The following is a 12,089-nucleotide window of genomic DNA, read 5'->3' as shown; positions in this document are numbered from 1 at the left end:
TATATTTTTGTAGTTTATTTGTATCATCGCTCTACTACTTCTGTAGACTAACTGGTTTCGACATAATTTGTAACACAGATTGACAGGCTAAGTTGAAAATGAATGAGGGTCTAAAAAACTGTCTGAAATTGTAGCATGATATTGACGCTGAAGATCCCCAGTAGACTATGGAAGAGCTTCTAATTCTTTTTTTTTAAGGCTGGAAAAAGGTTGCACACAGGTTAGACTGCCATGAGTTGCAGAAAGAGCCACATAATGTAGACCTATGCATACTTGTCTTTTAAAAGCAGGTTATAGCCTATTGACAAGTTTCAACTCAAGGCAAAACCTTACCATCCTAACTCTGCATAGACAATGCTCCAAGATTTGTTTATCTATCTGGAACATCAGCAATATTCCTACAACGGCAAATACTTATTGCACAAAGACCCTTAATTATTTCCCTGTATTTATATATTTTTAAGATTCATTGCTCCAATTATGTTGTAGATATGTGCTATATTTACCTATATTTATAGCAACATTAGGCTAGTAGTATGCAATGGATCTTAAAAATATACAAATGCAGGGAAATGATTAAGGGTCTTTGTGCAATAAGTACAACAGCTCCTGCCTTTCTCACCAGCCTGTCAAGTCGCCCTGCATCCCTGTTCTTTATACTGCATCCCCAGCACACCACAGCATAAAATGGACGCTGGCCACAACAGACTGGTAAAACATGCGCAGGAGTTTGTTGCAGACATTGAAGGACCTCAGCCTCCTCAGGAAGTAGAGTCGGCTCTGACCCTTCTTGTATATGGCATCTATGTTGGCTGACCAGTCCAGTTTACTGTCCAGATGAACTCCTAAGTACTTGTAGGTGTTGACCACCTCCACACTGACACCCTCTATGGAGACTGGTAGCAGAGGAGGCTGAGACCTCCTAAAATCCACCACCATCTCCTTGGTCTTGGTGGTGTTCAGCTGCAGGTGGTTATGCCTACATCACTGCACAAAGCTGTCCACCAGGCTCCTGTACTCACCCTCCTGTCCATCCCTGATACACCCCACAACAGCAGAGTCATCAGAGAACTAACTTCTTCCTTTGCATAAAGCAGCAATACGGCGTTCTGTTCCAAAACTTGTAAGCTAATAACCTAAAAGGCATGCAAAAACCTTGCAAACACCACCAACAGCCCAGCTGACACTGATAGAAGCTCGACGGAGCCCACTCCTGTGCACGTCCCCAATATATCATATCATGCCTCTCATTCATAACTTTTATTGCTACCTTCACCTGTACTTCATCTGCACTTTGCATATACCTATATCATATCTGCACTATTGACCACTATTGCTGCTAATGTTACTACTGCTCATACCCCATATATCTTATATTGTACTACATATATCCCATCTATTTATTTAAATATTACCACTATACATATACACAATACTCTGCACTCTTCTGCTATTTGCAATTCTGGTTAGATGCTAACTGCATCTTATTGTCTCAGTACTTGTACTCTGTGCAATGACAATAAAGTTGAATCAAATCTAATCTAATCTTATCTTTAACCCACGTCCCCAGACAAGTCAATATCAATGGTCAGGCCTCTAGTCCAGGGGACCAATGAAATTATTAGCTGTTGTTTGCGTCATAACACCGGAAGTGCCATCCGTAAGCATGCTAGGTGGATGTATGCTAATGTTGGCAACATACTGAAAAGCCACCTCTAACATTTTAGCTAAATTGAAAATGGAGTGATTTTACACGGCTTTAAGGGATTATTTTGAGTGCATTATTTAAAATACCAACATATCTTAACTTTGCAAGAGTAATGGAAGATGCCGACACCCCCGGGGAGCTCCTTGCAAAACAACATCGCAAGGAAAAGAAAGACTTACAAGGTAAGAAAACTGATTTTACCTAGCTCGTATTGTGCAGGCTAACTGATTCCTAGTAAAACAGGAATGAATATTGTTAGTTTAAAAAGAACATCACCACCACCAAGTTAGCTATTGAGCGTATGTTTAACCTGCCATGTATCTGCACTATACAAGGTAACGTAAATCATAGAGATATGTGGGTTTTTAACTGGCTAGGTAGCTAGCTAACGTCACTGCGCTAACTATCATGTCAGTGTTGTCAGGAGGGCAATACATTATACAAGTGAGTTAAGTATTTCTCTGTTGGTTTATCAACCGATATGATCATTTAGGTAGATTTGCCCGTATCAGCCAAAAGCCAGAATGAAGGCCTTTCCATGGCCACGTGTAACGTTGACGCCCTTTCATTTGGTAATGCTTAGTAAGCATCTACAGTAGAAAAGTGGAACTATTCTTCTTCACAGTTTGTCGTCCATATAAAAACGTTTTTTTAAATTCATTTCTAGGCCAGATCCAGAGCATGAAAAATGCCGTGCCAAAGAATGATAAGAAACGCAGGAAGCAGTTGTTGGAGGATATCACTAGGCTAGAGGCAGAGCTCAGTCAAAAACATGAAGAGGAACTCCGACAGTTCGTCAACAGCCCCGTCACAGCCGAGGTAAGGTGGATTAGTATGGAAATGTGCTTCAGAACTTACATTGAAGGTTGTCATTAGATGTCTTCATTCAGATATCAATTCATCTTTGTTGTATCGTGTATTTTCACTGATGAAAAGTTCAACTTCCCTCCCATGTTGTGTGTGCAGGTTGAACAAGTTGTAAATGGAGTAGAATCCATTGGTTTGGATAAAGAAGAGCAAAATGATGGCAAACAGAATCGCAGCTCTAAAGCACAGAAAAGACGGGTGAGGGTTGGTTTTCAGTGGATGAATTCTTGCGCATCTGTCATAACTTTGTCAAATCACAGCTTCTACGTTACCAGATTTGTTTGGTTGTAAGAGCAAATCTCAATCAGCTTTGAAATATTATTGAGCAAAACTTTTGATGAATGCTGTGTTCATCTCTTGTGTAAACATTCAATTGTGAGGTAAACTGTTGCTTGTTCTGAAGAAAAAAAAAACACGGGATATAGCCCATGCATTTGTCACTTATGGCCATTACCATTGACCCTTAACAAAACACAAATAAAAGTGAAAACACTCTTGTAAAAGAGGTTAAAGTGTCATTTACTGAACCGAAGTATCATATAAATGAAATAGATTTCAAGCTGCTTACACCTTTTTTTTTGCATGTTAAGTAACTGGATCCCCCCCCCCTGGTTTGACTGCCTACAGGAAAAGAAGATGGCCATGGAGAAGGAGCGAGAGGCACGCATAGCTGAGGCGGCGGTGGAGAATCTCCAGGGCTCTCGGCACCAGGAGGGCCTGAAGCTCCAGCAGAAGCTGGCTGAGCGGCATCTCCAGATCCGGGAGATCCAGTCGGATGGGCACTGCATGTATCGCGCCATTGATGACCAGCTGGCAGGTAGAGGGCAGGGCGTGGGACTGAAGGAGCTGCGTACACGGACTGCCAAATACATGAGGTGCCACGCTGACGACTTCCTGCCTTTCCTCACCAACGTCAACACCGGGGACATGTTCACGGCCGGTGAGAACAGGTGTAAGGGGCGGTAACTGGGCTGCACTTGTGGTGAAAGATGTTATGCAACTGTATACAACTAAATTATATTCTACTGTTAGGTAACCCTCGGACTTCTTCTGGCCATAAGCAAGCGCTACAAATATTGCAAAACATCAAACTGTTGGTAGGCTTATTGACCTAACCGCTGGCTTTTGGATGCTCTAATGGAGCAAGACATAGGGTTCTGGTTTGAACTCTTAGACATTGACAGAAAGTCAGGTTTAAACGCAACACTAAGGTTTTTGGTCAAAGTTTTGAGACTGTGGGCACTAAGGTTGTGGCAAATAATATGATGCACTGCTGATATTTTGTTGTTTATTACACTGGCAGATGAGTTTGAGAAGTACTGTAGTGACGTGGAAGATACAACTGCCTGGGGAGGACAGCTAGAGGTGAGTAAAGAGTTGAGACCTTAAAAAGAGATAGGGCCTTTAAAATCGACCCATAGAGATTGTTTTATGAAGAAATGTCCTGTCTTTCAACTTTTAACAATGTGAAGATCCAGAGCATGATAAGGGATTTTTTTGTTTCACTTAAAACATTTCTAGAATACGTTCGCTGTACTTGAAGTCACTTTAATGTCTGTTTAATGAAGGAAATATAAAAGGTGACACAGTAGGTGATTAAAACACCTGTCCCTGCTTTCCTCTGATATGTGGTGGAGCATTTAGTTGAGCTTTTCCTAGTTTGTTTTCACTGTGCTGCCATAGATGATATGGGAGACATTATCTTCAATGGAGTGTTCTATAATAACACAATTATGAAATGAATGTATACACCTGGAGATATGTATGACGTATCAATACAAATGTAGCTTGTACATGAATTGTCACAGTTTCTTGTAAGGGTTAGTGCAGTTCTCTAACAAAAATATTGTCACGCCAAGTCATGTTTTTTCTTATCTTTTTATTACTATGAGGAATTTTATTCATTTCAGTTGATGTAAATGAATGAATCCTTGCAAGCTTAAATTGATAGAGAACAGCATAATGTTAAGGCCCCTGTAGCTATAATTGTTATATTCATAAAGATTGTCAGCTTGTATAAACAAACATGAACAACAGGAAAGGGGAGGAGCACCATTAAGGTGCAGGTAGTGATGTCACCCCCTTTGTCATTTGGGGTTTGACAACAACTACATTTTCTACAATGACGTGTATGTTCAGAATTCTTCATCGTACATCACACAACTTTCCAGAATCGATTTTAGAATATCCCTGCTCCTGTGGCATATCTCTTGTATCCCATGTATAAAAACATGTTCAATGGTCTTTTCAAAAATACTAATTGATTTTGTTACCTGTCATGTTCTTTCACAGTTGCGGGCGCTCACAGAGGCCCTGCAGTTACCCATAGAGATCTTCCAAGCCGACACTCCTTTGATAACGATAGGGGAAGAACACAAGAAGCCACCAGTCGTCCTTGTGTAAGAACTTTCATAAATCTTGAGACTTACAACAGAAAACAGCAGGGATGTTTCAGCATGTTGTCAACATCCACGTCGTCTTGGAGAAATCTATACTACAGATTACATGTAATGAGAAATTTACAGTAAAACATAACATTCTAAATACATTGTTATACTCTAAATTCAATCTGTTTCCCATATTTCTAACTTGTGCTTTATTTTTCAGCTATATGAGACATGCGTTTGGACTCGGAGAACACTACAACTCTGTGGAAGCTTTGAAAGATTTGGCAAACGAGGAGGAGGGCTGAAGGTCCCTGTGCCCAGGGAGGTCTCCTGCCGTTTTTGCTGTACACTGACGGGCTACCTGTTGCCTGACCCACTATTCCATAGAGGATATCAGTTGCAAGGTGTCAAGAGGTTCTGCCAAGAAAAAAAAAGACTTGTCCAAAACAGCAGTGGATAAGATGAAGAAGTGCTTCTTCATATCGCAGAGTGCTCTCGAGCTCTCGTCTCAGCAGTTTAGATGTTTGTTGGCTTGATGTTTACATTGGTCGCCTCTGTTGGAGTGTATTGGAAGCCATGTTTTTATTGAAGATTGCACTGATTGAGGATAGGAGTGAAGTGAACTGATTTTTTACAGTACATTTTGCCTGTCTGTTGGTTTTACGTTACCACTTTGTTCAGTTTCAACTCTCCAAAAATATGGGGTATGGATTTATGTGATGTAAATTCATTAAGTGTCTGTAGGCCTAATGGAATGCTTAACGTATTTGCCTCGCATAAGTGGAAGAGCTTTGAAATCACACAGGGAAACTAGTGTTTGGCTTCAATAAAAAGTGCATTCAGCAACCTGTCAAAAACCATCAGTCATTTATTAAGGCTGCTATATTTGCGTGTGTTATCTTGATTAAAAGTAAGCAAAAGGCCATGGCATCACAGGCAATTAGTAGTCATGTATAACTGATGTGCGTTATAGAAAGACAAACACCCAAAACGAGTGAATGAATTTCTATTAGTTCCAGCAGGCCACTGTCAAGACAAGCTTACATATCCAATTGGGTAATCGTTTCTGAAGTAAAAGTAATTTATATATTTGTACCTCAGAAAAGCTAATGGTCATCCAACCACATATATCTGACCATTAGCCTACTTGTATTTCTCTGTGTGGTCTTCCTCTAGTGGCTTTTTCCTTTGTAACCTCAGAGTTCTCTGAAGCAATGAGTTCTTCTACCTTGTTGCATCTAATCTACCTACTCATTCGGTTCATTCTCGTCACTAGAGGATAATACTATGGGGACTCTTTGCTCTACACTGAGCTCCTGTCTGGATAATGTGTGTCCTCCATCCACAAGACTTGTTTGTACCAACTCATGTCAGCTTTGGCTCACTGACAGTTTTCGTAAAGTATGTAAACATTGTTTGTAATTATTGTAAATATGAGAGAGCTGCAAGATACCAGAATTCCCCCCGGGATTAATAAAGTATTTTATATATCTATATCCTCGATGGCTAGTGGGGAAGACACAGGTGTTTAATGTCCTTGACATGACCATATGCTATCAGAATTAATTTGAGGATGGTACCCAAAACTAGTTACCTTTAAAACCATATCTCAAAAAGTGTCAAATTGTTGCATAGTGTTACTTTAACCCAGGTCACCCTCCTCCCTAGCCTGGGTGCCATCCGTTTGTACGCGTTCCACTGATTGCTGCCTTCTGCTGAATAAACGTTTGTTCAGCTTGATCAGTGGAACGCGTACAAACGGATGGCACCCAGGCTACCTCCTCCCGTCCCATGCGGAAAAAACTCAAAACCACGACCTCTAATTCGCTCTGTGTGAAAATATGGGTGTCAGGCATTACACATGTGTTCAATGTATGAAAGCAACAGTTTTTATGTTATTGGGAACTAAAATGGGTGCACTTGCACCGAGCGAATGGTCTGACTTGCGGACAAAGCATTCAGAACGCTCTTGAGAGCGTCTGGTTTCTATGGGAACGAGCAGGGAAATGGCGAATAATTTAATAATAAGGGCTTTAAGTGCAAATACGAAATCTTTTAGTCTAAGTTCGAGGAAAATTGTAAGTTTACCTAAATCAATTGCACGCTTAAAATGGATTTTGACACTGCATTTAAACAACAATCTCCTTTCAGAGTTGCCAACAGAACTGCAGGCACTACAACAGGTGGGGATAATTACGTTATTTGTTAGCAAGTAAAATAGGTAGGTCTAGGCCTCGTTTTGTCTTGACTTGGCTTTTGATAGTAACTATGAAAAAATGTCGATACTTATGTTCGAAAATGTAAGAACATTCTGGAAATTTGGATAGAGTTTGATGTCTGCTAACTTCTGCAGTTGACAGAGCTAAACTTGGGGAATAACATTCTTCTGGAGATTCCAGTGGTTCTGAAGCACCTGCCCGCGTTAAGAAAGCTCTATCTGTTCGGAAACAAGATCGAGAGTTTCCCGCCAGATATACTAGGTAAGTAAGTTAGTCTACGTTACAGCCCAGCAGCTATGGAGTTGATGCGTATCATGCGTATTAGATATAGCGCCACTGTTTCAGTCATTTAAAACAAATGTTAAGACTATTCCAGGAACATACTGTTTTTAACAATTGTTTAGGCCTGAATAGCCATAGATGAACCACTGGGGTACAGCTTCAATCGTTGGCCGATATGGCCCTGTCTACATTTTTATCATTCTACATTTTACAGTTTCCTTGGTGTAATAGGCCAACTTGTTATGACTCGGTTATCAGCGTCTCTTGACACGAAAGTCTACTGGCCCCGTGATTATCACTTTAGTAAGCTACATCTTGCAAACACTTACAATTAGGTTTTCTAGACGTGCACAACGAGCGCACGACTATGTCTACTGTAGTTTATATGGGACACATTCCTAATTAAAGGGCAGAAGTCCATTCATAATCACCAAGTTAGAGTGTACACTGTCTTGTCATGTCAAAATGTTATGGAGAGTGAACTTTACAGGGAACATCAACTGTCCTCTACAGATGAACTACCGAACCTTACACTTCTCAATGTGAATCACAATCAAATCAAAGTCATACCTCCACAGATAAAAAGGTGGGTCACAGTTCAGCCTCTTTTTATGGCCATGTCATGTCAATTTAGGCATGCCCAGTCAGACATAATGGGCAGCTTGATAGGCTTTAGCGCTAAATGCAAGTGCACTTTCTTACAGCCTTGTGAACCTGGAGGTTTTCAGTATCGTGGATAACCAGCTGGAGGTTGTCCCTGCTGAACTGGGTTGTCTTGTAAGGCTAACAGAATTAAATCTGACCAACAACAAAGTATCTTCCTTACCAGCACAGATGTGCAGACTGTCCAGTTTGAGGAAACTGTACTTGGCCAGAAATAACCTATGTGAGCTGCCAGAGGTGAGAAGATGGTTGTTTTTGAGAGTTAGCTGGACAATCTTTTAATGATTATGACATATTTTTGTCAGTATTGTTAAGGTGATATTGCATTTCCCCCCCCTCATCCAGGGCATTAGTGGCTGCACAAGTCTGAAAGTCCTGGATGTTGCAGGAAACCACTTGTCGATGTTTCCTACTGACGTATGTGGTTATGATGGCTAAAGAGATTAATTTGTATATAAATGAAAACATATTCATTCTGATTGAAATATGGATATTTATAATTTACTCAGTTATGTGATGTATCTCTTTATCTCAGGGATGTTGCCACCATACATTTGGTACTAAGTACTAAATACTTAGAAGAATTAATTTGGGGCCTTGGGGACTAAACAATTTGGAGATTCAAAATCAAGCATTTCTTTCTCAGATAATAAGGTAGTCAGGGTGGGTTGGGGAGACAACATTTCTTTATCTTGGCTTTTGACCAATAAAAATGCCCTTTCACAGGGGACTAGTACATTGCAGTTTTTTGCCATTTAAAATGGCAAATCTCCAAAAGGCTGCCCCCCTGGCCACAAGTGCACCCATTTTAGTTCCCAATAACTTTAAACTATTGCTTTCATACATTGAACACATGTGTAATGCCTGACACCCATATTTTCTCAGCTACTGAGTTGAACAGTTAAATTTTCACAGGGGTTCAAGGATGGACTGGGGCAAAATAACACCAATGGACTTGTTCTAGTGATTGTCATGTTTTTGTGCCTCAGTTCGGCTCCCTTGCTCTAGAAGAGCTGCACTGTGAGGGCAATCATCTTGTCCGTGCAGAGCTGAAGCAGTCTGTTCAGGAGGTGGAGGTTTTGGCATTAAAGGTGAGTTTTTAATGGCCATATTTATGTCGTTTCCATTGTACACACTGTGAATTAGCACAACAAGCACACTTGAAGAAAGAGTGTTTTTTTGCATCACATTTGTTAAAAACACTTAATATTTTTTGTTATCATTTATCACATAAACTGTTATTACTGTTGCCTGTTTTGCTATTTTTGTATTTGTATTACAAATATTCTGTATCTAAGTTTGAAATATCAAATTGAAAGCAAAATGGTAAAATGAAGAAAACAGAATAAAGCTCATCCCTCTGCCACTGTTACTTTGGGCTGCACCTCATAGTATGGAGAGAGATTGAATCAATGCAGTGCTATGAGGAGAGGCTTGGTATGACTGAGATGTTTGAGACTGAACTCCTTCCTAGGAGCTGGCCGCGCGGGTGGTGCTGATGGAGGACAGGAACAAGTTGTCGATGGTTCACCAGGCACTGCCCAACTACCCTGAGCTGCTCAGCATGCTGTCTCAGTGGGGCAGGTGTGCTGTCTGCCACAGGCCCTTCTTCACCACCTGGCTGGAATGTGTCCACTTCATCAACCTCAACAAAGTATGGTCTACTGACTTCCTCTTATAATCTGCAAAGTATAAAACATTTGTCTTTTTAAGCTGCAAAACTGTTTACACAATGTCTCAGTGCCTGAGCTGATAACTTAGCCTTAACAAAGAACAAAACCTTTACCCTTAAGTTAAACTTAAACACTTAAAACATTTTTACTAAGGTGGCATAGCTTTTGCTCACTGGAAATTAAATGGATAACCTCACCATGGATAGCTGTAGGAATTAATGATTCTCATCACTATAATGGATTCATGGACAATTGGACCCTTAAACATCTGTCTAATCACAGTTTGGTTGTTTGCAGCGTATGTGCAGTGTAACAGCATAGAACACATACAACATTGATATAAAGAAACCTAAAATAGTGCTATTTCTTTAACAAACAAAACAGTTTGAATAGCTTTATTGGAATATGCAATATATGCAAGCCTAGAAATGCCTTTAAAAACTCCTAAAGGACTGAGGCCTGTTAGACTCTTTTAGGTACTCTGACATGCCCTGATGTTTTGTATATTTCCTAACTAAAAAACATTGATGCACAAGTGCCATATGTGTAGAAGATTAAAGGTATCTGGTGGTGTTCTTTTTATGACTCTAGGACAAAAACTCACAGAGCTTTAAAGGCATATTGACAACAAGAACAACAGTGTACGTATCCCTCCACAGGGAACTAGTCTTTTAAGGTTTTTCACTTTGGACAAAAAAACATGTCTCTCTACTAAATTAGGTTAAATTCAAAAGTAAGGTATAACAGTGGCCTCAGTAAGCAATTTATCTCTCTTCATAGCACAAATGTCATCTAGACAACAATTCTTTAGAGCCTCAAGCACCTTGATGTTGAAATGATCTGCATTTTTTTTTATACATAATTAGAAATAGAAAATGTGAAATGATAGAATGTAGCTGTGCCTGCAGTTGATGTGAATCCTCTGTGTGTTGCTTCTCAGGACATGGGCATGAGGAGGAGGTTGACTGTGCCAGTTCGAGCTGTTCTGTGTTCCTACTCCTGTTTCAATGCGGAAGGCCATTCATACTATGGAGTCGCTTCAACCTCATAAAATCTATTAAAATCCAGTTTGATCGGTTCAGATAAGGGTCAGACTGTTGTAGCCTCTGGTAATGTTATAGCTTGTTTGGTAGTGTGGCCACTTTCAGGTCAGCATTCTTAGGATGTGTTATCCAAGTGTAACTCATGCTTGGGACATACTTGTTGTTGTCCAGTAGATGGCAGCATTAGATCACTGACTTAGGGGTATAAACTCGAACAGGATGCTCTTGTAATATGTTATTGTGCAATGTGGATACTAAGCTCAAAATTGTTCCTCATTTAAGTAATACTTCTTTCCTATAAATATTTCATGACATTCTAGAAATTACATTGTCTAAAAAGCATCGCAACGTGTCTTGTCTTTAAGTATTTTTCCCAGAAAAAAAACAACAATAAAACCTTGTATCACACCAGAACAAAACACCATATGTTACCTGTCTGTTTGTAAGACAACATATCAACCCTCTCCATCTTAAACGAGTCCATCCCAGATTTATTCATCCATTTTGCCTTCTTTAGATGCCCCTCACAATCCTGGCAGTAGATTATGTTTAACAATATATTCCCCACCACCTGTGTACCGCCGCCACCAGAGCACCTCATTTCAGCCGACGGCACAAAAGCGCACTTAGTTTCCACCTCCAGTTCAGGCCAGTGGCATCTGTTCCAACCTGAGAGGAAACGTCATTTCTCTGCATTCATTTTCCATCCAGGCCTCCTGAGCTTCTGGAGCTGTCTGCAGAGTTGGGCCGCCTGATGAATTATGCATCAGGTTTAATTGCAAACCCAGAAACTAATGACTTTGGACTGGTTAACAGCAGGGGAACCATACATCTCTGCAAACTGAATGAAAAATCAGTCCAGGAGAAAAAAAAAGCGGCTAATTGATGAATAATTAAGGAGGCGAGCTACAGGGCATAATTGTGACATTTTGTTTCAATCAATTCAGCAAGTGCAGCGAGAGAAAAGTGCACTTAGGAAACTAATGACGTCCGAGAGGATGTCCAGTCGGAGAGAGCCAAAGGTTCTTAGTCAGTTAGATCACCCTTTGTGTCACTGAAAAGACCTGCTTCCCCTGAAGCACAGGTGGAGAGAGAGAGGTACAGGCCGTCAGCCTGGTCCAACTCCAGAGATTTATCTCCCAGTATGTGCAGTTACCACAGTCAGGTTAACCAGTGTGTTGTGACAGATCTCTGTATGTACAAGCAGATCAACAGAAAACAACCATAGCAGTCACTAATGCTTCCCT

The 12,089-nt window shown here is 40.5% G+C and overlaps 2 protein-coding genes across 2 annotated transcripts; both read left to right on the top strand.

Annotated features, from left to right (window-relative positions):
- Window positions 1–1,659: 1,659 nt before the first annotated feature.
- Window positions 1,660–5,803, top strand: otud6b (OTU deubiquitinase 6B). Its single transcript, XM_080858781.1, has 7 exons — window positions 1,660–1,890; window positions 2,376–2,527; window positions 2,675–2,773; window positions 3,203–3,515; window positions 3,879–3,940; window positions 4,868–4,974; window positions 5,183–5,803. The coding sequence occupies exons 1-7, from the start codon at window positions 1,821–1,823 to the stop codon at window positions 5,265–5,267; spliced, it is 888 nt and encodes a 295-aa protein (XP_080714907.1). The 5' UTR covers window positions 1,660–1,820; the 3' UTR covers window positions 5,268–5,803.
- A 1,147-nt stretch (window positions 5,804–6,950) lies between these two features.
- lrrc69 (leucine rich repeat containing 69) lies at window positions 6,951–10,850 on the top strand (the record flags this gene model as incomplete). The annotated part of the gene is made up of 8 exons (XM_080859711.1): window positions 6,951–7,145; window positions 7,316–7,442; window positions 7,977–8,049; window positions 8,168–8,363; window positions 8,472–8,543; window positions 9,116–9,217; window positions 9,601–9,780; window positions 10,740–10,850. 8 exons carry the CDS (start codon window positions 6,951–6,953, stop codon window positions 10,848–10,850), a joined length of 1,056 nt encoding a protein of 351 aa, XP_080715837.1.
- Window positions 10,851–12,089: the final 1,239 nt, after the last annotated feature.

This window comes from Sprattus sprattus (genome assembly GCF_963457725.1).
Source record: "Sprattus sprattus genome assembly, chromosome: 20".
Taxonomy (NCBI): domain Eukaryota; kingdom Metazoa; phylum Chordata; class Actinopteri; order Clupeiformes; family Clupeidae; genus Sprattus; species Sprattus sprattus.
Note: the sequence above shows the minus strand (reverse complement) of the source record. Positions and strands in the feature narration are given on the sequence as shown.